This window comes from Oncorhynchus kisutch, linkage group LG20, assembly GCF_002021735.2.
Source record: "Oncorhynchus kisutch isolate 150728-3 linkage group LG20, Okis_V2, whole genome shotgun sequence".
Lineage (NCBI taxonomy): Eukaryota > Metazoa > Chordata > Actinopteri > Salmoniformes > Salmonidae > Oncorhynchus > Oncorhynchus kisutch.
The window spans coordinates 44128062-44154602 of record NC_034193.2 but is presented as its reverse complement, the minus strand read 5'-3'; the positions used below and the strand labels follow the sequence as shown (position 1 = coordinate 44154602).

General features: G+C 41.9%; 2 protein-coding genes across 15 annotated transcripts in view; one reads left to right on the top strand and one right to left on the bottom strand.

The window, feature by feature from the left end:
• LOC109865216 (zinc finger protein Gfi-1b) overlaps positions 1 to 1327 on the top strand; it is a 71223-nt gene extending 69896 nt beyond the window's left edge. For 9 of the 14 annotated variants that reach the window (XR_004204463.1, XR_004204465.1, XR_004204464.1 and 6 more), the window contains 2 exons: positions 214 to 405; positions 720 to 1327. Coding sequence is in view for 9 of the 14 variants with exons in the window: in XM_031799350.1 (XP_031655210.1) it covers positions 214 to 405; positions 720 to 1123 (596 nt within the window). In the remaining 5 variants the exon portion in view is untranslated. The remainder of the gene's footprint in view (positions 1 to 213; positions 406 to 719) is intronic. The other 5 variants (XR_004204461.1, XR_004204466.1, XM_031799345.1 and 2 more) reach the window with 1 other exon arrangement.
• Positions 1328 to 13662: 12335 nt separating this feature from the next.
• LOC109865776 (lysozyme G) lies at positions 13663 to 18591 on the bottom strand. The gene is made up of 4 exons (XM_020454211.2): positions 18341 to 18591; positions 15351 to 15541; positions 15087 to 15225; positions 13663 to 14183 (listed from the first exon to the last, which is right to left on the bottom strand). Exons 1-4 carry the CDS (start codon positions 18342 to 18344, stop codon positions 14050 to 14052), a joined length of 468 nt encoding a protein of 155 aa, XP_020309800.1. The 5' UTR covers positions 18345 to 18591; the 3' UTR covers positions 13663 to 14049.
• Between the last annotated feature and the right edge of the window lie 7950 nt (positions 18592 to 26541).

Here is a 26541-nt window from a genome sequence, read left to right as displayed (position 1 = left end):
AGATCTGTGCTTTATGTGGACAGTTTGGATGAGGAAAATTATTTAATTTAGTCAGTGTAGTAGTAGTATTTTACTGGGTGACTTTTACTTGAGTAATTTTCTATTAAGGTATCTTTACTTTTACTCAAGTATGACACTTAGCTACATTTTCCACCACTGAATTGAATCAACTTAAGCCTTAATTACCCTCTTTCTCTCCTCTCTCTATCATAGCAGCAATGGGAGGGCATACTTCACATCATGGTGCTGCTTCACATGCCTACAACAATAATGACAGCCATGATGACAACAGTGTTGACAACAGCCAACACATATCAGGCCAAAACATATCAGGCCAAGAAATATCAGGCAATATGACAGGCAATTTTTCCATTGGCAACCAGACCAACACCACCAGACATTCCGGTATGTACCCCATCTCCAACAGGAGGGAATCTATATATGAATGAATAAATAAATACATGCATATTTTATTGTTATGCCATGTGACCATTCCACATGGGATTATAACACACATTGATATTAGACATTTCAAAGCATAAAGTAATTACATGTCTATATACATACACATTTCACAGCTCGGTTCCAGCCCCAGTCTAAAAATACATAAAAATAAACAATGGTTTATTGTTGCTCATAGCAGTGTTCTCAGCAAACTCCTAATACCGACAACCACATTTATTGTAGTACTGTCCAATGACTCTCTCTCGTTCTCCTAGCTTCACCAGAAACTCCCCAAAAAACTGTCGTACCCAGCATCACCATTGCCAACGTTACCGGCGGCAAAGTGCGTCTCTACTACAAGTCAGAGGAGATGGCTCTCAGTGACCTCATCAAGGGAAGTCATCTCAGCAAGGGCGACTCCATTCTCATCCTGGATGGCACCGTTAAGAAGACCGACCTCCCTCAGAGCCTCTATGTCACTTGCTTCCAAGTAGAAAATGGCAATACTCAATCGTGTCCTGAGGAAGGCCCAATGTATGGTCTGGACAACCTCCTGGCAGAGTATGATGAGGGTCACCCCAAGTCCTACATCCTTACTGCCGACAAAGAGTTGAAGGTAGCTGAAACAGGAAAGATCTGGGTGGATGAGGACGGGGTGGATCACAACCCCAAAAAGTAACGCCACCAGGGAACCTCCTGTATCTTAACACCCTTTATTAATCACAGATTAAACTACATGCAAATTATTGATAAAATAAATAGAGCATGCCTCACAGATAAGTGAAATAGTTTTTCAAGATACACTCTCAGTGTATGGTAGAAATCATCAATGTAATCAATGTAGTTTTGTGACAAATAAATAAATGTTACCAAACTGAGAAAATGTTAGTATGTGTTCTGTAAGATGTTATCGTGTGTGCGTGCGTGTGTGTGATTACATTACATGATTGGGGTTGCCACCAGATATCCTACATAGTGATACTAATTTTAACAAAGGTCAACAACACAATATTGTAATCAATGTTTTATTTCTAAGATTGTAGTCATGTTATTTCAAGCATACAGTGTGATGGTGCAAGACACTTACAGGGAGCACAAATATATATAGCGGAGTAAAAGCCTGCATATTTCCTTATTACCTTGGATTTGAAGATCATGTGAACTAGAATGTTAGATACAGTGCATTCGGAAAGAGTTCAGAACCCTTGACTTTATCCACATTTTGTTACGTTACATCCTTCTTCTAAAATGGATTAAATACTTTTTTTCTACACACAATACCCCATAATGACAAAGCAAAAACATTTTTGCAAATGTAAATTTATTAAAAACACTGAAATAACTTATTTACATATGAATTCAGATCCTTTGCTATGAGACCCACAGTTGACAGTGCATGTCAGAGCAAAAACCAAGCCATGAGGACAAAGGAATTGTCCATAGAGCTCCAAGACAGGATTGTGTCAAGTCCCAAATCTGGGGAAGAGTACCAAAACATTTATGCAGCATTGAAGGTTCCCAAGAATACAGTGGCCTCCATCATTCTTAAATGGAAGAAGTTTGGAACCTTCAAGACTCTTCCTAGAGCTGGCCAACTGGCCAAACTGAGCAATCGGGGATGAAGGGCCTTAGTCAAGGAGGTGACCAAGAACCTGATGGTCACTCTGACAGAGCTCCAGAGTTCCTTTTCTGGAGATGGGAGAACCTTCCAGAAGGGCAACCATCTCTGCAGCACTCCACAATCAGGCCTTTATTGTAGAGTGACAAGACAGAAGCCACTCATCACTAAAAGGCATCTAAAGGACTCTCAGACCATGAGAAACAAGATTCTCTGGACTGATGAAACCAAGAATTAACTCTTTGGCTGAAAGCCAAGCATCACGTCTTGAGGAAACCTGGCACCATCCCTGCGGTGAAGCAAGGTGGTGGCAGCATTATGCTGTGGGGATGTTTTTCAGAGGTTGAGACAGGGAGACTAGTCAGGATTGAGGGAAAGATGAACGGAGCAAAGTACAGAGAGATCCTTGATGGAAACCTGCTCCAGAGCACTGAGGACCTCAGACTGGGTCGAAGGTTCACCTTCCAACAGGAGAACGACCACACAGCCCAGACAAAGCAGGAGTGGCTTCGGGACAAGTATGAATGTCCTTGAGTGGCCCAGACAGAGCCCGGACTTGAACCCAATCAAACACTTCTGGTGAGACCTGAAAATAGCTGTGCAGCAACACTCCCCATCCAACCTGACAGTGCTTGAGAGGATATGCAGAGAAGAATAGGAGAAACTCCCCAAATACAGGTGTGCCAAGCTTGGGGTATTATGTGTAGATTGATGAGGGGGGGAAAAAATATTGAATACATTTTAGAATAACAAAATGTAGAAAAAGTCTAGATTAATTTCCGAATGCACATACAGTGTTTTTTGACCCCCTTTTTCTCCCCAATTATTAGTAGACTATCTTGTCTCATCGCTTCAACTCCCGTACGGGCTCGGGAGAGACGAAGGTTGAAAGCCAAGCGTCCTCCGATACACAACCCAACCAAGCCGCACTGCTTCTTAACACAGCGCGCATCCAACCCAGAAGCCAGCCGCACCAATGTGTCGGAAACACCAGCGTCTCCTGTGGCGGGCTGGGCACAGTGCGCGCTAACCAAGGTCGCCAGGTGCACGATGAGACAAGTATATCCCTACCGGCCAAGCCCTCCCTAACCCGGACGACGCTAGGCCAATTGCACGTCGCTCCACGGACCTCCCGGTCGCGGCCGGTTGCGACAGAGCTTGGGCGCGAACCCAGAATCTCTGGTTACAGCTGGCGCCCTTAACCAGTGCTAGGGCAGAAACAAAAATGTCCACCTCTTTGGGTCCCTAGGACCTGGATTAAGAAAAAGTAGATTAATGCATTAAAACAAATCAACGACACTCCAGACAACCACTTTCACGCCACATGGCTCTGTCCACCCACCCAACAATTCTGGAAGGAAACCATACACAAACTGTCCACCCTTTTGGGTCACAGGATTCCATTCTCCCCATCCTTCTGCCTTCTTGGAGATCATCAGTCCATTTTATCCGCCTAAAATATATCCAATAAAACAATATTACCAACAGTCTATTTTGTCAATGGATTAACCTCCTCACAGACCACATCACAATGGGAAAAATTACAGCATACACCAAAGACAAAATCCAGTCCTTGAACGGAAACTGGACCCTAATCCTCAACTCCTTGCAGCTACAGATGAGCTGATCCCACCCTAGTGTTTCCTCTAACACCCAAGTTGCTATTAATATTTATTTGTATACATTATACAGTGGGGCAAAAAAGTATTTAGTCAGCCACCAATTGTGCAAGTTCTCCCACTTAAAAAGATGAGAGAGGCCTGTAATTTTCATCATAGCTACACTTCAACTATGACGGACAATATAAGAAAAAAAATCCTGAAAATCACATTGTAGGATTTTTAATGAATTTATTTGCAAATTATGGTGGAAAATAAGTATTTGGTCACCTACAAACAAGCAAGATTTCTGGCTCCCACAGACCTGTAACTTCTTCTTTAAGAGGCTCCTCTGTCCTCCACTTGTTACCTGTATTAATGGCACCTGTTTGAACTTGTTATTAGTATAAAAGACACCTGTCCACAACCTCAAACAGTCACACTCCAAACTCCACTATGGCCAAAACCAAAGAGCTGTCAAAGGACACCAGAAACAAAATTGTAGACCTGCACCAGGCTGGGAAGACTGAATCTGCAATAGGTAAGCAGCTTGGTTTGAAGATAGGAATTATTAGGAAATGGAAGACATACAAGACCACTGATAATCTCCCTCAATCTGGGGCTCCACGCAAGATCTCACCCCGTGGGGTCAAAATGATCACAAGAACGGTGAGCAAAAATCCCAGAACCACACGGGGGGACCTAGTGAATGACCTGCAGAGAGCTGTGACCAAAGTAGCAAAGCCTACCATCAGTAACACACTACGCCGCCAGGGACTCAAATCCTGCAGTGCCAGACGTGCCCCCCTGCTTAAACCAGTACATATCCAGGCCCACCTGAAGTTTGCTAGAGAGAATTTGGATGATCCAGAAGAAGATTGGGAGAATGTCATATGGTCAGATGAAACCAAAATATAACTTTTTGGTAAAAACTCAACTCGTTGTGTTTGGAGGACAAAAAGCTCTGTTCTTGGTCACCTCCCTGACCAAGGCCCTTCTCCACCGATTGCTCAGTTGGACTCTAGGAAGAGTCTTTGTGGTTCAAACTTCTTCCATTTAAGAATGATGGAGGCCACTGTGTTTTTGTGTACCTTCAATGCTGCAGGCCATTTTTGGTACCTTTCCCAAGATCTGTGAACACAATTTCATTTACCACAATCAAGTTGTAGAAACATCTCAAGGATGATCAACGGAAACAGGATGCACCTGAGCTCAATTTCACGTCTCATAGCAAATGGTCTGAATACTTATGTAAATAAGGTATATCTGTTTTTTATAATAAATACATGAGCAAAAATGTCTAAAAACCTCTTTTCGCTTTGTCATTATGGGGTATTGTGTGGAGATTGATGAGAACTTGTATCTATTTAATCAATTTTAGAATAAGGCTGTAATGTAACAAAATGTGGAAAAGGGAAGGGGTCTGAATTCACTGTAAAAGATATACAAGGAACATGAGCATTTCCACCAATGGGAAACTTGAATATCTAATCACACTCTTTTAGTATGTCAATAATTTGAGGATTCCATTTGTTATTTGGTGAGTCTAAATAAAAAATATAATTGGAGTTACTCAATTTTAATGAAGGGAAATTACATTGTGAGCAAAATGATTCATCATATTGCTTCAGAAAATTATTTTAAAGCAGCAATCGGCAGAAGAAACAATAAAAATGTGGTCTCACCACCCCTGCTTTGGTAAAAAGCTGAGGGATGGGGCTGGAGAAATGTAACCACTCAAATTAATAGACAGAGCTATAGATGCAAGAACTGACCATCCATGATATCAAAATGATAGTTTTACCTATGTTTTGAAGCTATATAGTGTTTGTTTAAATGTTGTTTGTTTACAAACATTGGAGATAAACAATACTATATTTTGGATCATGATGGGGTACGACAGTTGAACTAAGCTCTTGAGGTACATATGATTCATTTACAAGTCCTAAAATGGATGTTGCAACTGCTGATTGCCCCTTTAAAGGGTTAATGACCGTAGATTTGAGCATCTGAGGCCTCCATTCAAGAACATCTTTAATGAAATGTGTCATTGGTGTTAACGTCATTGGTGTTACTACTTCTACTGGTGGCACAATGTTATCATAATGGTAAAAAATATTTAAAGTAATTAAAATCTGCCACATTACTTAATATAGAAAAGGAATATGTTCTGAAATACATTTAAATAAATAAAACAACTAGAAAAATGTATTTCATTCTCCCCAAAATGCCATTCCCAAATGCCACTGCAATTCAAGAATGCCCCAATTGATTAAATATGGGATATTGTGTGTTATGTATTATCAAAAGGTCTGTTAATCAAGGTTTTGGATGCCATTCATAAACTATATTCAAGAAACACACCACAGTATAACCTATATGTGTCATGGATGAATAGGAGTGGAAGGTAGGAATCAGGTGAACACAAAATAATCCCGCACAAACAAGATTGGGCCTCACAAGCTTAAATAGGCGAGCAAATCAAGAAAACACAAATAGGAACAGGTGCAACTAATACGACTAAACTAACAGAAAAGGAAAAAGGGATCGGTGGCGGCTAGTAGGCCGGTGACGACGACCACCGAGCACCGCCCGAACAGGCAGGGGAGCCAACTTTGGTGGGAGTCGTGACAATATGTGGCTATATGGCTTATACAGTATGCAGTATGATTGCTGTGTTGTCATGTGTCAGAGGAGCGTACGTTGGGCTATAATGTGAATAGGAAAGTGTTCAAGCCCCCCCCACCCTGTCCACTCACCTGCTTATTCACTCTGACATGCGGCCCTATCTCTGTCAAATCTGACATGATAAAAACACACCTTAATTCACACAGGTGAATCCATGAACACGCTATTTTTGTTTATTTTATTTCACCTTTATTTAACCAGGTAGGCTAGTTGAGAACAAGTTCTCATTTGCAACTGCGACCTGGCCAAGATAAAGCATAGCAATTCGACACATCACAGAGTTACACATGGAATAAACAAAACATACAGTCAATAATACAGTAGAACAAAAGAAAACAAAAGTCTATATACAGTGAGTTGAAATGAGGTAAGATAAAGGAGGTAAGGCAATAAATAGGCCATGGTGGCAAAGTAATTACAATATAGCAATTAAACACTGGAATGGTAGATGTGCAGAAGATGAATGTGCAAATAGAGATACTGGGGTGCAAAGGAGCAAGATAAATAAATAAATACAGTATGGGGATGATGTAGATAGATGGGCTGTTTACAGATGGGCTATGTACAGGTGCAGTGATCTGTGAGCTGCTCTGACAGCTAATGCTTAAAACTAGTGAGGTAGATATGAGTCTCCAGCTTCAGAGATTTTTGCAGTTTGTTCCAGTCATTGGCAGCAGAGAACTGGAAGGAAATACGAACAAAGGATGAATTGGCTTTGGGGGTGACCAGTGAGATATACCTGCTGGAGCGCGTGCTACGAGTGGGTGCTGCTATGGTGACCAGTGAGCTGAGATAAGGCGGGGCTTTACCTAGCAGAGATTAGTAGATAACCTGTAGCCAGTGGGTTTGGCGACGAGTATGAAGCGAGGGCCAACCAACGAGAGCGTACAGGTCACAATGGTGGGTAGTGTATGGGGCTTTGGTGACAAAACGGATGGCACTGTGATAGACTGCATCCAATTTGTTGAGTAGAGTGTTGGAGGCTATTTTATAGATAACATCACTGAAGTCGAGGATCAGTAGGATGGTCAGTTTAACGAGGGTATGTTTGGAAGCATGAGTGAAGGATGCTTTGTTGCCATATAGGAAGCCAATTCTAGATTTAATTTTGGATTGGAAATGTTTAATGTGAGTCCGGAAGGAGAGTTTACAGTCTAACCAGACACCTAGGTATTTGTAGTTGTCCACGTATTCTAAGTCAGAGCCGTCCAGAGTAGTGATGCTGGACGGGCGAGCAGGTGCGGGCAGTGATCGATTGAATAGCATGCATTTAGTTTTACTTGTGTTTAAGAGCAGTTGGAGGCCACGGAAGGAGAGTTGTATGGCATTGAAGCTCGTCTGGAGGTTAGTTAACACAGTGTCCAAAGAGGGGCCAGAAGTATACAGAATGGTGCCGTCTGCGTAGAAGTGGATCAGAGAATCACCAGCAGCAAGAGCGACATCATTGATGTATACAGAGAAGAGAGTTGGCCCGAGAATTGAACCCTGTGGCACCCCCATAGAGACTGCCAGAGGTCCGGACAACAGGCCCTCCGATTTGACACACTGAACTCGATCAGAGAAGTAGTTGGTAAACCAGGCGAGGCAATCATTTGAGAAAACAAGGCTGTCAAGTCTGCCAATAAGAATGTGGTGATTGACAGAGTTGAAAGCCTTGGCCAGGTCGATGAATACGGCTGCACAGTAATGTCTCTTATCGATGGTGGTTATGATGTAGTTTAGGACCTTGAGCGTGGCTGAGGTGACCAACCCATAACCAGCTCTGAAACCAGATTGCATAGCGGAGAAGGTACGATGGGATTCGAAATGGTCGGTAATCTGTTTGTTAACTTGGCTTTCGAAGACCTTAGAAAGACAGGGTAGGATAGATATACAGTGGGGCAAAAAATTATTTAGTCAGCCACCAATTGTGCAAGTTCTCCCACTTAAAAAGATGAGAGAGGCCTGTAATTGTCATCATAGGTACACTTCAACTATGACAGACAAAATGAGAAAAGAAAATCCAGAAAATCACACTGTAGGATTTTTTATGAATTTATTTGCAAATTATGGTGGAAGATAAGTATAAGTATAGACAGTTTCAAGTTCCTTGGTGTCCACATCACCAACTAACTATCATGGTCCAAATATACCAAGACAGTCATGAAGAGGGCATGGCAAAACCTTTTCCCCCTCAGGAGACTTGGATTTGACATGGGTCCCCAGATCCTCAAAAGGTTCTACAGCTGCACCATCGAGAGCATCCTGACCGGTTGCATCACCGCTTGGTATGGCAACAGCTCGGGATCTGACCGTAAGGCGCTACAGAGGGTAGTGCGAACGCCCAGTACATCACTGGGTTATTCTAAATCTATGGGTGCCCCCCTTCCTCCCCCAGGCTTTCCCGGTACCATCAGTTCAAGGACTTCCAGACACGGATTCTGGTGGCCACCAACCTGTTTGGCCGAGGGATGGACATTGAGCGCGTCAACATCGTCTTCAACAACGACATGCCCTAGGATTCCGACACCTACCTGCATAGTGGCCCGTGACGGCAGGTTTGGGACGAAAGATCTGTCCGTGACCTTTGTGTCCGACGAGACCGACGCCAAGACCCTGAACGATATGCAGGACCGCTTCAAGGTCAACGTGGCAGAGCTCCCAGAGGAGATTGACATCTCCACCTACAGTAAGCTATATCCAACAAACTAATCTAGCACTCATTTGGATTTCATGTAATGCCACAGTACTTTTCATGGTTTGTGTCCGAAATGTCACCCTATTCCCGATATAGGGCACTACTTTTGACCAGAAGAAGTAGTGCACTATATAAGAAATTGGATGCCATTTCAGACACAGCCATGTTTGGACTTTTTATTTATTCATTTTGGTTTTGGAATATCCTTCATTGTTATAGTGCTGCTTGCAATTGTATCTTCAAACAAAATGTTGACGAGCACTTTAGAGCATTGGATTATTACCTAGTCATTCCAAGTATGTGGTCTGTGCAGCTGTAATGCTGGTTATTAGTTAGTTTTTTTTGGACCCAACATCTGGAAGTCATTTTATGTGGGTACACAAAGTTAGACGCTGTAAACTAACCTCTCCCTCGTCTTTCACCTTTTCTCGTTACAGTTGAACACTCCAGATGAAAATCGCCCCCTGACCAGTGAAGACTACGTGGCCGTGCCCATCTGTCCCTGTGTCTTTCAGAGAGGGAGAATAAAAAAATGATCTGACCGTTTTTTATTTTAAATGTCTCTCCCTGATCTCCCACTTCATTCACCTTTTATTTCACCTATTTATCCTATCCTCCCGGGGTTGCAGTTTTACTTTTCTTTTCCTTGTTAATCATGGCTGGTTCTATTTTTTGGTTAATTAAATAATTGAAATTAAAACTTTTTATACAATTATCACTGTTTATTTTATTTTTCCTTACCAATAGAACATTCTGTAAATTTTCTGAAATGTCAAGAAATCCCAGTGATTCTCTGCCTATTTTATACTTATTACCATACTTACTAATTAGAGAAGTTGGAGATTGGCTTTTCACATTGCAGCATATCACTGAACATGAAAGATCAATGTTGAATTCAAATGTCAGAAGACAAAACTAGATTAACGCTATAGAATATTTCAGATTCAATTTTGCCTGTCACAAGTAGAGGGCACTATGATCATAGATTTCAGATGTCTTCCACTATAAAAAAAATATATAGACTGAACAAAAATATAAATGCATTATGTAAAGTGTTGGTCCCATGTTTCATGAGCTGAAATAAAAGATCCCAGAAATGTTCCATATGCACAAAAATATTATTTCTCTAAACTTTTGGGCAGAAATCTGTTTACATCCCTGTTAGTGAGCATTTCTCCTTCGCCAAGATAATCCATCCACCTGACAGCTGTGGCATATCAAGAAGTTGGCTAAACAGCATCATCATGGGGACAATTAAAGGCCACTCTGAAATGTGCAGTGTCACATCACAATGCCACAGATGTCTGAAGTTGAGGGAGCATACTGACTGCAGGAATGTCCACCAGAGCTGTTGCCAGATAATCTCTACCATAAACCACCTCCAACATTGTTTTAGAGAATTTGGCAGTACCTCCAACCGGCCTCACAACCGCAGATCACATGTAACCATGACAACCCAGGACCTCCACATCCGGCTTTTTTACCTGCAGGATCGTCTGAGACCAGCCACCCAGACAGCTGATGAAACTGTGAGTTTGCACAACTGAATAATTTTTGCACAAATTGTAAAAAAAAAAACATCTCAGGGAAGCTCACCTGCGTGTTCGTGTGGGCGAGTGGTTTGCTGATGTCAATCCAGTGAACAGAGTGCCCCATGATGTTGGAAGGGTTATGGTATGAGCAGACATAAGCTACAGACAATGAACACAATTGCATTTTATCGTGGTGTCCATCCGCCGCCATCACCTCATGTTTCAGCATGATAATGCACGCTGCAAGGATCTGTACATAATTCTTGGAAGTTGAACATGTCCACGTTCTTTCATTGCCTGCGTACTCACCAGACATGTCACCCATTGAGCATGTTTGGGATGCTCTGGATCGATGTGTATGACAGCGGGTTCCAGTTCTGCCAATATACAGCAACAGCCATTGAAGAGGAGTGGGACACCATTCCAAAGGCCACAATCAAAAGTATGAACAACTCTATGCGAAAGAAATGTTGTGCTGCATGAGGCAAATGGTGGTCACACCAGATACTGACTGTTTCTTTATCCATGCACCTACCTTTTAAAAAAAAGAAGCTATATCTGACCAACAGATGCATATCTGTATTCCCAGTAATATGAAATCAATAGATTAGGGCCTAATTAATTTATTTCAATTGACTGATTTCCTTAAATGAACTGTAACTCAGTAAAGTATTTGAATTTGTTGCATGCTGGGTAGTATATTTGTTGTTCAGTATTATTCCACCTTTCCAAAGGACCACCTATTAGTCTATGTATAACACGAGAATCTACATCCACGCAATATGTGAAGGATATTTTTTGCTTTTAAGTAGGTTGAGTATTGGCAAAGTGGGACACTCTGAAAATGTGCTTTCTGGAAAACTTTGGGATACGTAAGGCATTCAGTGAATTCTCCTTTATCACACCGTCATAAACGGAGAGATTCTTTGCAATTGCTTTTCCATCTTATGGTATTTCTAAAATAGTTATTAATAATGGCTAACCCTTTGGAACTCGTAGCTAATTGTATAGTTGAGAGTCTTGAGTTAATTACAGCTGAGATGGTTGCCATTCAGACTGTGGCGATGCAAAATCGATTGGCACTTGATTATCTTCTGTCAGCACAATGGGGTACATGTGCTGTGTTATTGGTGCTGAACGCTGTACTTTCATTCCTGATAATTCTGAGGAAATAACTGACCTGATCCAAAAGATCAGGACTGAGGGCGTTAAGTACCATGATTACAATCCAGGTGATTTAGGCTTAGTCATGAGGTTGTCTTCAACATTCGGTACATGTGGAAGTTTATTTGGTGAGCATGATACTTCCAATAGTTGGGAGTTATTATCCTCATCCAGGTTAAGTGTGCTATTGCCCGATGTTTGCCTGCTAAAATCCTACGATTATGTGAGAGTACATCATAAGATTCATCAACCGTGTCCTTTTTGGAGATGGGTATCAGTGGTGTTGACCAGAATGTGGTGGGGGTCATAAGGGTCTTCATCGTCACACCAAGCCTCATGATTGTGGTCAATGTGCCCGTGGTAACTGTCCTCTGTGCTGTAACGAACCATGCTCTCTCCGATGTGGTATCACACTTGTTGATACCTCTTTTCTATAACTTTGTGTGAAATCTATTTCTTATTGCAACGGCAAGTAGATTATGCCCTTTGTGTTCTATAGAATTGCAAGGTGTTTCATGTGAATGATTTTATGCTTACTGCTTATGTTTTTCATTCTGTCTATTTTTTCATGTTTTCTAAAAATACATTTGAACTATATATATGTTTTTATGGTCTAGGGGGGAATATAAGAATATTTTGAAGATGAGATACAACACAGAAGATGAGTGGACGAGAGTACTAATGGTCAATAGCGAATTGTAAATAGGGGTTGGGTTTCAGTTCAACATCTGTTTGGGATCTGTGGAATGTCACTCCTGAACTCAGAGTGACATGTGCTATGTTCTGTACATTGAGTCGGGGGCAGGATACTTGTTATTTGGCCATTGGCCAAGTTGTACTGCAAGGACTTCTGATTGGTCAACCCCATGCTAGGGTGGGGGGTTATAAATGGCATCCTGTTCCTTTGTTCAGTGGGGGAAAGCTGAGGACAGGAGAGACTGACATCTGAACATCTGACCTCCCAGCATAACATCTTGATTTGTCCTGTCTGAATAAACCTATTTTTCTCCCCTTGATTTGCTTTGGAGTTTGTGATATTGAAGAATAACATAAATTGCTAACAGCATCAAGAACACGCATATCCTTGCTTCAGATCCTGAGCTACAGGCAGTTAGATTTTGGTATGTCATTTTAGGTGAAAATTGGGGGACAAAAATGATCCGATCCTTAAATTAAAGAAGGATTGAGACAATTGAGACATGGATTGTGTTTGTGTGCCATTCAGAGGGGGAATGGGCAAGACAAAAGATGTAAGTGCCTTTGAACAGGGTATGGTAATAGGTGCCAGGTGCACTGGTTTGTGTCAAGAACTGCAACACTGCTGGGTTTTTCACGCTCAACAGTTTTCACCGTGTGTATCAAGAATGGTCCACAATCCAAAGGACATCTAGCCAACTTGACACGACTGTGGGAAGCATTGGAGTCAACATGGGCCTACATAGGGAGCCAGGGCAGCTAGACATCCTTGTTGAACACTTTCGACACCTTGTAGTCCATGCCCCGAGAAATTGAGGCTGCTCTGAGAGCAAAAGGGGGTGCAACTCAATATTATGAAAGTGGTCCTAATGTTTTGTTCACTCAGTGTATCTTTAGGTGTAATGATGTAATTGTCTATGTAAGGTTGGATTTCTTTATTGAGTGGAAGACATGGAAGACGTGTATTCATGTAAGTGATATTCTGCAAGAATCAATAGGTAGCCTATATTTCATTCATTTGAATTATTTAAAAAAAATACTGTTCATTAAGCACAGATTAAACTACATAAAAATTGGAAATCAGCAATGTAATCACTCTACCTTGACAATTAAATGTTACCAAACTAAGAAAAAGTGAGTGTGTATTCTGTAAAATTGTATTTTGAGAAGTCAGTCAATGAGTCATTCCAAGACATGACTGGGGTTGCTACCAGATTTCCACCATACTGATTTCAACAAAAGAAAGACTGCAATCATACATTTTATTTTTAAGATTGTAGCTAGTCATGTTATTTCAATACATAGTGACGGTGCAAGACAATCACAGGGAGCACAAATAGGTCAGAAACATTTCTCTCATTACGTTGGATTGGAAATTTATATGAACTAGAATGTTATAAATCTGTGCTTCCCAACTAAAAGTTTGATGATGAGTTGACTCAAGTGTATTACTGCTAGGCCAAAAGAAAAATGTGCACCATAGGACAAGGATCTGGATTAATGAATCATTATTAATTAACAATTAAACATCAGTCTAAATTTTGATGAGATAGTAGAGGATATGTCATTTACTTCACAATGGTCTTAATCAAAAACTGAATCGAAAACTGCTAGGCAATCACGGAGTTGACTTTAATAACCATTACGTCTGTAAAATTGAGCTCTGGCAAGAACATCCATGGAGTAGTCCCCCCCAGTGGTCATCTCATCCACTCTACTGTAACAGTGGACATTATCCAGCCCCACATTGTAGGCTGCTAACCCTCCTGAAAAAACAAACACACAGGCTGTAATGTAGTCATGTAATCTATGTAGTTGTTTTAAACCTATGACTGATCATCTCTATCAAACTCTGGGCAGTTTCCTTTAAGGACCCAAAAATTGACAGCTGTGCCATATAGATTACAAAATTGTTGGGAAGAGATTTGATGTACGGATTCCTTGGCACATGGTTTATGAACTGATACAGAACCACAACAGCTTAAAAAAAACTTTGAATTTAAATGATTATTCCAAATTATCGTAAACAACAGAATGTTATGTTATATATGGGGGATACAACGATCCCACATCTCCAGATATTGCTGCGAAGAGACAGAATCATTAGATCATTTGTTTTGGTATTTTCTATACAGGGTATGTAGCTTGTTTTTGGTCGCTGGTTCAGGGAATGTCTGGAGAATTTCAACATTTACCAGGAGCTAACTTGGCAAACAGCACTGCTGGGTGATTTGAAAAGTCATAGTCAATCAATAAAATAATAATACTTTTAGCAAAGGTTTTTATCTTTGGTTTGCAATCTGTAGACTATGAGAATAGAAAACTGGATGGTCTTCAGAGATAGATGGGAGGGGTTGACAGTAGCTGAAGGATGTGATTAAAAAACAAAAGATAACTATTGTAAAATGCATTGTTAATTAAATCTATATAGTATGCATAAGCTGGAAGTAGAAGCCTAGGTGTTGTTTCCCATTTGTTTACTCCAAGTAGGGGAGGAGTGGCAGGGTTAGGAGAAAATAATAAAGTAAACTATTTAGAAAGGATAGCGATATATATATTTTTACCCCAAAAATATGGGGGATTGGAAATGATGCAGACAATTACATTGTAGCTTCCATCAATCTAAAAAAACTATTGGCAAGAAGGGCAGGTCAATTGGTAGGCAATACCTCTCAGCTGCTGCTCTTTGGTCCATGAAGAGAATTTTCTCTGAACCGATCCAATTATACCAACGAGTATCCCAGTTGCTTGACTCAGATGATCCTCACTGTCCCATCCCCCCAGTGGAACGTGCCAGTTTTTGTCAACCTATAAAAAAAATATGCAATAGAAATCTATGGACACCACTTTGTGTTGTATTGTGAAATAGGAAACAAGCCCTCTTGTCTGCCAACAACAGTATAACAAAGGTACCTGCAAAACTGAGTACCTACCTGCATGAGTCCAAATGCATTTCCATTGTCCCCCCAACCATTGACCAGTCCTGCTCCTGTCCCGGCCCTGGTCTCTCGTGAGATGATCCCAGCTATGATGGATGGCTCCACTCCATGGTTATGCCCCACTCGCTTTATGATGGACTTATAGTTGTTCATGAATGGCAGTTCTCTTGCCATTTCATGAGATCCTGTTTGTAAATGAACTTATTATATTTGAGTATTTGTCAGAACTTGTAAGAGTTGCCAGAGACCACTTACAGCTAGCTGTATGAGGTACAAGTAGTACCAACCTTCATATCATAGGCTATAATGAAGACAATTCACGTGAGATTAAATTCAAAGAAGCAGTGCGGCTTGGTTTGGTTGTGTATCGGAGGACGCATGACTTAACTTTCGTCTCTCCCGAGCCCGTACGGGAGTTGTAGCGATGAGACAAGATAGTAGCTACTAAAACAATTGGATACCACGAAATTGGAGAGAAAAAGGGGTAATTTTCTTCTTTTTTTAAACACACAAAAAAAAAGCATTACATGAGCTTGCTCCTTACCCATCTTTCCAATTTGGTCCTGCCGTACATACCTACATGTACGCTACGGTCACAAGACGCAGGCCTTTCTAAGCAAACAGCTGGAGACAGGGCTTTCTCCTATAGAGCTTCATTTTTATGGAATGGTCTGCCTATCCATGTGAGAGACGCAGACTCGGTCTCGAACTTTAAGTCTTTATTGAAGACTCATCTCTTCAGTAGGTCCTATGATTGAGTGTAGTCTGGCCCAGGGGTGTGAAGGTGAACGGAAAGGCACTGGAGCGACGAACTGCCTTTGCGGTCTCTGCCTTGCCAGTTCCCCTCTCTCCACTGGGATTCTCTGCCTCTAACCCTATGATGGGGGCTGAGTCACTGGCTTACTGCTGCTTTTCCATGCCGTCCCTAGGAGGGGTGCGTCACTTGAGTAGGTTGAGTCACTGATGTGATCTTCCTGTCCAGGTTGCGCCCCCTCGGGTTCGTGCCGTGGCGGAGATCTTCTTGGGCTATTGTCGCCTTGTTGCAGGGAAGTAGGTTGCTGGTTGAAGATATCCCTCTAGTGGTGTAGGGGCTGGGCTTTGGCAAAGTGGGGTTATATCCTGCCTGTTTGGCCCAGTCCAGGGGTTTCGTCGGACAGGGCCACAGTATCTCCCGACCCCTCCTGTCTCAGCCTCCAGTATTAGGGTCAGTCTGTTATATCTAGAGTATTTCTCCAGTCTCATCCGGTGTCCTTTGTGAATTTAAGTATGCTCCCTCTCTGATGAGCCCTAGGACCATGCCTCAGGACTACCTGGCCTGATGACTCCTTGCTGTCACCAGTCCACCTGATCATGCTGCTGCTCCAGTTCCAACGGTTCTGCTATGGAACCCTGACCTGTTCACTGGACGTGCTTCCTTGTCCTGGACCTGCTGTTTTGGACTCTCTCTCTACCGCACCTGCTGTCTAACTCTGAATGATCGGCTATGAAAAGCCAACTGACATCTACTCCTGAGGTGCTGACCTGTTGCACCCTCTACAACCACTGTGATTACTATCTGACCCTGCTGGCCATCTATGAACGTTTGAACATCTTGGCCACGTTCTGTAATAATCTCTACCCAGCACAGCCAGAAGAGGACTGGCCACCCCTCAGAGCATTGTACTTCTCTAGGTTTCCTCCTAGGTTCTGGCCTTTCTAGGAAGTTTTTCCTTGCCACCGTGCTTCTACATCTGCATTGCTTGCTGTTCTGGGTTTTAGGCTGGGTTTCTGTACAGCACTTTGTGACATTGGCTGATGTAAAAAGGGCTTTATAAATACATTTGATTGACTCTAACTAGATTTTCATGCAAATATTCTAAAATCTGCAAAAATTCACATTTTCCCACCAGTTGTGTGTCTCCTCCCAATGGACTTGTTGCTGCAATATAACTTTTTGGGTGGCCTGACCAAATTCACATAGAAATGTTAGTTATAGATCTGTCATTCTCATTGAAAGCAAGTCTAAGAAGCAGTCTGTTCCATGTGCACTATTTCTATGCTTCCCATTTAAAAGTTTTGTTTTTGCCTCTTTTACTTTCGGTTTTGTGCACCATCAAACAGCTGAAAGTACAATATTTTTGGTTATGGGAAAATATGTCACAGGGTTTAGATGGTACAATGGTTCTCTACACAATGACTGCTTGTTTTGTTACAAACTGAAATTAGGCGAACTATGGGAAGTTCTGCAACCAGGAAATGGCGGAGCAATTTATGCATATTGTGCCTTTAGTTTTCATGTACCTAATAAAAATCCAAACTTCAATGTTTCTATCGCATTTTCAACTCTACCGATAGTTGTCACAACAACTGTTGCGCTAAATCGCAAATGTGCCTGCCTGCCTACACTGTTTTTGGCTCGTGCGCTCTTGCCAACGTCTCACAGATACAATGCGGATAGACGGATAGACTGTAGAAAAGCTACATGAGATTATTATGGAGAAGAGCAAGAATGCTTTTATTTGTCAAACGCAGTCAAGCATTGATCATCATGTCACTCGAATAAAACCATTGATATGTATTGTAAAGGAGCATCAAGCTCATCACTGTGCACTCAGTAGACTCCACAAGCCCAGCTACTGGTTCTTTTCATCATCATTGATTTCATTTGTAGCCAAATACAGTAAACTGCATGGTTTCCTGCGTCGTAGTGACTCCCTATGATGGTTATGATATCAGTATGTGCACATTAAGGCATTTCCGCCGCCATTTCTTGCATTATTTATTTCACCAACGCAAAAAGATCCCACCATGTCGAACTAACAAATTATCTGTCTGCGTTTGTAAACGTTTTAATGGAGCTTCCTGTTTCCATCACAGCTGTCGTGATATTAAAAAAATATATACAGTACGACTTTACTCTCATAAAAACTGTGGATGGAAACGTGGTTAGTAGATGGAACCGAATCACACCATTTTGCCTCTGTTTTCAAAAGATAAAAGCTTACCCATGTTGATGTTTTGATTCTTGAAACTGGAGATTCCTCAAAATGTATAAACTAAAACTCAAGTAGTAGTAGTAGTAGTAGTGCTGCTGCTGCTGCTGCTGCTGCTGCTGTTGCAAATTTGACAAATATGCCTCTGCCCATGCACAACTGACTTCCTTTAGGCAACACTGTTTTTATAACGGACATGAAAAGATTAGGGGCTGACGTACCAATTGCAAGCAAATTGCACTGCATGGCCAAGCTCCTCCCCAGCAGTGGTGGAAAAAGTACTCGATTGTCATACTTGAGTAAATGTAAAGATACCGAAATAGACAATTACTCAAGTAAAAGTGAAAGTCACCCAGTAAAGTATTACTTGAGTAAAAGTCTAAAAGTATTTGGTTTTAAATACACTTAAGTAGCAAAAGTAAATGTAATTGCTAAAATATACTTCAAAAGTACAAGTGAAAGTATAAATAATTTCTTATTCCTTATTTTAAGCCAACCAGTATTGAAGTAAAAGTAAAAGTTGTCAAAAATAAAATGAGAATGTAGATTTTCTGGAGAATTAATCCTTGCTTTATCAAGGATGCAAATAATTTCAGACTTGAATACATGAGTGGACTAGAGAAGATGTACTTTAAGTGCCCAGGGAGTAGGTGTCCATTTGGAATACAGCAAGAGTCATGGTTATACGCACACATCCCAACCACTCCTCCCTCCCTGTCCTTCTCCAAGTATAAAGTTCAAATATATTTTCTATGCAATAATACACTTACCTATACATATATCGGCATAAGAGCCTATTGAAATCACCTATACTAATGTCTGGTTGAAAAATATACATTTAATTTTCAACTTCAACCTTCCTACTGTCCATCAAAACACAGGGTTCAAGTTTGTTTTCAATCTATAACATCTAACATTTAATTCAATTAAGTAACATTCTTTAAAAATACTGAAATTAAAAAATAATACGCACAGTATACACGTGTATCTTCTTCCTTACATGATTGTGTATTTGGATAGTAAGCAAGCATTAAACATCAGAGGAAGGGTATAGATGGCTCTAACACATGTGTATCTTCATGAGTGCAGGGGTCTGGTCTGGTACCGTGTCTTTAACCGCTGAGCAACACCCCTTCTCTGTTTGTCCTCCCCTCCTTCCCCTCCCTTCAAATTGTTTACTTGAAATGATTTGTAGCTATCGTCTCTATCTGTGCGTGAGAGTGCAGTTGACTCAGGTGCCCTACCAAGAAACACGTAATACCGTAAAGTGTTGTGTATTCGTGCATAACAATTCAGGCGGATACTGGTTTGACCATTTTGCGAGTGTCAGTTCAGTTAACAAATGGTCACATTTGTGCAGCAGGTTTTTTCAAAAGCTCCCGGCTCGGCTCGGGTTTAATATTTTGAGGATCGTCCGAATTTCAAGAATTTTAAGAGAAAACAACAACATGGGCGAGCTTGATGTTTTTTCAAATAGTGTACTTTTTATTTATTTTTTATTTATTTCACCTTTATTTAACCAGGTAGGCAAGTTGAGAACAAGTTCTCATTTACAATTGCGACCTGGCCAAGATAAAGCAAAGCAGTTCGACAGATACAACGACACAGAGTTACACATGGAGTAAAACAAACATACAGTCAATAATACAGTACAAACTAGTCTATATACGATGTGAGCAAATGAGGTGAGAAGGGAGGTAAAGGCAAAAAAAGGCCATGGTGGCAAAGTAAATACAATATAGCAAGTAAAACACTGGAATGGTAGATTTGCAATGGAAGAATGTGCAAAGTAGAAATAAAAATAATGGGGTGCAAAGGAGCAAAATAAATGTATGAATTAAATACAGTAATGAAAGAGGTAGTTGTTTGGGCTAAATTATAGGTGGGCTATGTACAGGTGCAGTAATCTGTGAGCTGCTCTGACAGTTGGTGCTTAAAGCTCGTGAGGGAGATAAGTGTTTCCAGTTTCAGAGATTTTTGTAGTTCGTTCCAGTCATTGGCAGCAGAGAACTGGAAGGAGAGGCGGCCAAAGAAAGAATTGGTTTTGGGGGTGACTAGAGAGATATACCTGCTGGAGCATGTGCTACAGGTGGGAGATGCTATGGTGACCAGCGAGCTGAGATAAGGGGGGACTTTACCTAGAAGGGTCTTGTAGATGACATGGAGCCAGTGGGTTTGGCGACGAGTATGAAGCGAGGGCCAGCCAACGAAAGCGTACAGGTCGCAATGGGGGGTAGTATATGGGGCTTTGGTGACAAAACAGATTGCACTGTGATAGACTGCATCCAATTTGTTGAGTACGGTATTGGAGGCTATTTTGTAAATGACATCGCCAAAGTCGAGGATTGGTAGGATGGTCAGTTTTACAAGGGTATGTTTGGCAGCATGAGTGAAGGATGCTTTGTTGCGAAATAGGAAGCCAATTCTAGATTTAACTTTGGATTGGAGATGTTTGATATGGGTCTGGAAGGAGAGTTTACAGTCTAACCAGACAACTAAGTATTTGTAGTTGTCCACGTATTCTAAGTCAGAGCCGTCCAGAGTAGTGATGTTGGACAGGCGGGTAGGTGCAGGTAGAGATCAGTTGAAGAGCATGCATTTAGTTTTACTTGTATTTAAGAGCAATTGGAGGCCACGGAAGGAGAGTTGTATGGCATTGAAGCTTGTCTGAAGGGTTGTTAACACAGTGTCCAAAGAAGGGCCAGAAGTATACAGAATGGTGTCGTCTGCGTAGAGGTGGATCAGAGACTCACCAGCAGCAAGAGCGACCTCATTGATGTATACAGAGAAGAGAGTCGGTCCAAGAATTGAACCCTGTGGCACCCCCATAGAGACTGCCAGAGGTCCGGACAGCAGACCCTCCGATTTGACACACTGAACTCTATCAGAGAAGTAGTTGGTGAACCAGGCGAGGCAATCATTTGAGAAACCAAGGCTGTCGAGTCTGCCGATGAGGATGTGGTGATTGACAGAGTCGAAAGCCTTGGCCAGATCAATGAATATGGCTGCACAGTAATGTTTCTTATCGATGGCGGTTAAGATATCGTTTAGGACCTTGAGCGTGGCTGAGATGCACCCATGACCAGCTCTGAAACCAGATTGCATAGCAGAGAAGGTATGGTGAGATTCGAAATGGTCGGTAATCTGTTTGTTGACTTGGCTTTCGAAGACCTTAGAAAGGCATGGTAGGATAGATATAGGCCTGTAACAGTTTGGATCAAGAGTGTCCCCCCCTTTGAAGAGGGGGATGACCGCAGCTGCTTTCCAATCTTTGGGAATCTCAGATGACACGAGAGGTTGAACAGGCTAGTAATAGGGGTGGCAACAATTTCGGCAGATAATTTTTGGAAAGAAAGGGTCCAGATTGTCTAGCCCGGCTGATTTGTAGGGGTCCAGATTTTGCAGCTCTTTCAGAACATCAGCTGAACGGATTTGGGAGAAGGAGAAATGGGGAAGGCTTGGGCGAGTTGCTGTGGGGGGTGCAGTGCTGTTGACCGGGGTAGGAGTAGCCAGGTGGAAAGCATGGCCAGCTGTAGAAAAATGCTTATTGAAATTCTCAATTATGGTGGATTTATCAGTGGTGACAGTGTTTCCTATCTTCAGTGCAGTGGGCAGCTGGGAGGAGGTGTTCTTATTCTCCATGGACTTTACAGTGTCCCAGAACGTTTTTGAGTTAGTGTTGCAGGAAGCAAATTTCTGCTTGAAAAAGCTAGCCTTGGCTTTTCTAACTGCCTGTGTATAATGGTTTCTAGCTTCCCTGAACAGCTGCATATCACGGGGGCTGTTCGATGCTAATGCAGAACGCCATAGGATGTTTTTGTGTTGGTTAAGGGCAGTCAGGTCTGGGGAGAACCAAGGGCTATATCTGTTCCTGGTTCTAAATTTGTTGAATGGGGCATGTTTATTTAAGATGGTTAGGAAGGCATTTAAAAAAAATATCCAGGCATCCTCTACTGACGGGATGAGATCAATATCCTTCCAGGATACCCCGGCCAGGTCGATTAGAAAGGCCTGCTCGCTGAAGTGTTTCAGGGAGCGTTTTACAGTGATGAGTGGAGGTCATTTGACCGCTGACCCATTACGGATGCAGGCAATGAGGCAGTGATCGCTGAGATCTTGGTTGAAGACAGCAGAGGTGTATTTAGAGGGCAAGTTGGTTAGGATGATATCTATGAGGGTGCCCGTGTTTAAGGCTTTGGGGAGGTACCTGGTAGGTTCATTGATAATTTGTGTGAGATTGAGGGCATCAAGTTTAGATTGTAGGATGGCTGGGGTGTTAAGCATGTTCCAGTTTAGGTCGCCTAGCAGCACGAGCTCTGAAGATAGATGGGGGGCAATCAGTTCACATATGGTGTCCAGAGCACAGCTGGGGGCAGAGGGTGGTCTATAGCAGGCAGCAACGGTGAGATACTTGTTTTTAGAGAGGTGGATTTTTAAAAGTAGAAGTTCAAATTGTTTGGGTACAGACCTGGATAGGAGGACAGAACTCTGCAGGCTATCTTTGCAGTAGATTGCAACACCGCCCCCTTTGGCAGTTCTATCTTGTCTGAAAATGTTGTAGTTTGGAATTAAAATTTCAGAATTTTTGGTGGTCTTCCTAAGCCAGGATTCAGACACAGCTAGAACATCCGGGTTGGCAGAGTGTGCTAAAGCAGTGAATAGAACAAGCGAGCCAGCCAGCATATTTTCTGTGTCTGTAGCATGAGAGAGGTTGATGTAAAAGTACAACCACTGAACAGGATGCTAGTTTATCACGTGGTCTTTCCCCCAATCTATCTCCTTAATGTTAAGTGCACATTTTTACAATCTTTAGTATGACTCAACCGACCTTCGATCTCAGGGTAGAAACTCTAACCACAAGGCGACTGAGTTGGTATCTGGATTTGTGAAGGAGGCTATAAATGGAGTTTATACAGATTAACTTTAAAAAGCCATTGAATCTATTTCTGTTTCCATGACCTTTTATTGTTTGATGCTGACATGTTTGAAAGGCATTTCAACAGAAGTGAAGTATTGTCCATTGATTTCCATAATATTTTTCCTAGGTTGATGTGGACCCAAATGGTGGCAACCATTTGAGAAGAGGTGAATGGGACAGTGAGACACATCTTGAACAAGCCACTGGGATTCTAATTGATTTCATAAAAAAAAATCAAAGACAAGTTTCCTGAATTTACCGAGGAGCAGCAGCTTAAAGGTGCAACTATTATTAATCATTAGTTCTAAAAGAGACAAGAGGGGTGCCATAATGAAGCCTGAGTGCAGGGAAATCGATCACATGTGGCTGTACTGATAAGGGGAGGAACCGTTTAAGGCCCATCGAGAGAATGTCTGACAATGATAAGAATGACCTAAATAAGTACAAGGCCATTATCAAAAAGGTGTGTGTGGGGGTGGGGGGGGGGGGGGGGGGTGGGAGAGCAATATGGGACAAGAATGGCTGGGGGGACTATGGAAAGTCCTTTGGGCTTATGCAGATAGGCACTCAGATTATAATTAATTGAAGTCACTGATTAGCCAGAGAATTCCAGTCACTTGGGTCGTATTCATAAGTGCAGGCAACACAAAGCATTTCAGGAAAAAAAAGCAGCTTTCTTATTGGACATGTCCAGGTAGTCCCTCTGTTTTCTTCCTCTTGGTGCCTAATGAATACATCCCTGGTGTCCAAGGTATGAATCAGGCCCTCGAAGCCCAGATTTGAGAGCTTCGAATGGAATTTATAGGTTAATAAAGTTGTTCATCCTATTTCTGTTTGTTAGCATTTTTTGATGCGGAGTGCCATGTTTGAATGAGATTACAGTGGGGGCTGGTCGTAGGACCTATAGGAGGATGGGTTGATTGTAATGGCTAGAATGGAGTTAATGGAACAGAGTCAAAACGTGGTTTCCATACATTTGACACCGTTCCAAAAACTCCATTCCAGCCATTACAATGAGCCCGTCCTCCTATAGGTCCTCCCACCATCCTCTTCTGATTACAATGTAAGTGAAGTGTTGTCCATTGATTTCCATCATATTTCCTAGGTTGATGTTACTCCAAATAGTGGCAACCACACTCAAAAGGGAGAATAGGACAGCCAGGACCATCTTCAACAAGGCACATGAGATTCTCAGAAATGTCATCAAAAAGATCCAGAGAATGTTTCCTGACTGGACCAGGGAGCAGCTGCTGAAAGGTATGACGTTTGATACGTCCTGGACTAACCAAATGTGTGGCCCTTGTCAAGAACATTTTAGCCTCTTATGGAAAGCATTGCTAAAACCTACCTTGTTTTTACCCTCAGATGACGTGTTATTTTGACTATTGTACTGCCAAATCTCATGAGAAAATGGACACCTACACTACAAGAAAGGAATTCCATGATGTTGCCTTAATATATAATTCAAAGTAAACTGTGGGATCTACCATCCTTTTCAGCCAGACCATTCTAACGACATGTCCTCTGCTGTCTGTGTAGCCTAAATGTATCTGGAAGTTAGGCCATACAGACTTGATTAACAAACAGTTAACAATATCCTATTTTTTTTTAGACCTGGGGCCTGTTGCACAAAAGTAGAATTAAGACATCCGGGATAAATGACTCAGCTGAGCTCAATGAAGCCAAAACATGTGCGTCCAGGCTTAATTGGTTGCACAAAGACCAAGCCAGGATGAGCAGACACGGATTCATTAAGCCAGGTGAAACCAATCCTGGATAGGTGCGCGCTCACGGCTCACTCAAATAGACCCCGCCACAGATCACAGATTAACTGATTTACCATGGCAACTAGAGCCGCGTACTTTTCCCCGTCGGAAGCACAAATCCTCATGGAGGCATACGAGGAGGTAAAAGATATAATTAAGAAGAAAGGCAACACCGCCACAGTGATAAAGCAAAGAGAAAAAGCGTGGCAAAGTATTGCAGACCGCCTGAATGCGTAAGTAGTGCACAATTACACACTCACCGCTCCGCTGAAACATCACAATTACAATTCAAATATTTAATTCACATCTCCAAAAATGCAGTTGTACTGTAATTATGAAACGGTTAAATTTTTTATTGAAATGCACTGCAGATATGAGTGAAATTGTGTAAAGTAACTCCATCACACTGTATAAAGCTATGATACATTTTTTGATATTGTCCATTGACGAACACTCTGCATTGCCAGTGATGTGCATTGATTGGTGTAATATTCCTCATCTTATGATTTCAGATGGTCTGCAATGCTGACTGTGTGATCAGCAATGTTGTGGCAAAATGGCCTGGCTCAGTCCATGACTCCAGAATCTTTCGGGCCTCTGAAATCTATCACAAGGTAAGCCACACAACCCCTATTTATAACCATCATGGCTGTGTCAAGAATATCACTGTGTTTATGAGGTAGTAATGATGAGATTTTGTGTTGACAGGTGAATTCTCTGGTGTGTTGCTGCCAGCCTTTTCTCCTGACACCTTTCACAGACCCCCAGGAAGCACAGCAGGCCTACAACCATGCCCATGCCAGGACCAGGGCCAGAGTTGAAATGACCTTTGGCCTCCTGAAGGCACGCTTTTACTGCCTTCACAAATTAAGGGTCAGCCCTGTTAGGGCATGTGATATTACTGTGGCTTGTGCTGTCCTCCACAATGTGGCCTGCCTGAGGAAGGAGAGGGCCCCCAGAGTGCCACCAGCCATGGACTGGGACAATCCGGCAATCTTCCCTGATGACGACAGTGGTCGGCTGCTGAGGGACCAATATGTGTTGAATTATTTTAGTTAGTATGTGTGCTTTCAATTTTGGTTAAATATGTCCTGCGGTGGCAGAGGAATTAGGTTTTTTTTGGGTTCGTTTTTTGACGAATTTGGCCTCTTATGATGTTTGTGCGGTATACTGTGTGTAATACAAGGCTGCAGGGAGGCTACTGCATCCATTTGTCTGTTCAGTTGATGTGTATGGATTTGTCCTGCATTTATTTTAGTGTGCAGACATGCAGGGTGTGTTATATACAGACCTTTGAATGTGTATGTATCATTTTGTATAATATGCTTGGATTCTGTGCTTTCCATCTTGTAGAGTCACTGTGACTTCAGTTTCGAAAGGAGCTGATGGTTTACCTGCTTTGTTTTGTCCTTATTCAATAAAGGAACATAATGTTACACATTGTGTTTTTATATTCATATGGAATGTGTATTTGTTTATATGAGAGTACTAGGGCCACACTGAAGAAAAAGGATAAAGTCATAAATTTA

Bases quoted from the DNA above. Each gene is read 5' to 3' on its own strand.
- LOC109865776 (XM_020454211.2), bottom strand. The intron at 15,226-15,350 runs GTAGGTACTCAG...TTTTTTTTATAG, and splicing joins ATGCATTTGGACTCATGCAG to GTTGACAAAAACTGGCACGT. The intron at 14,184-15,086 runs GTATTGCCTACC...TTGTTTTTTCAG, and splicing joins CAAAGAGCAGCAGCTGAGAG to GAGGGTTAGCAGCCTACAAT.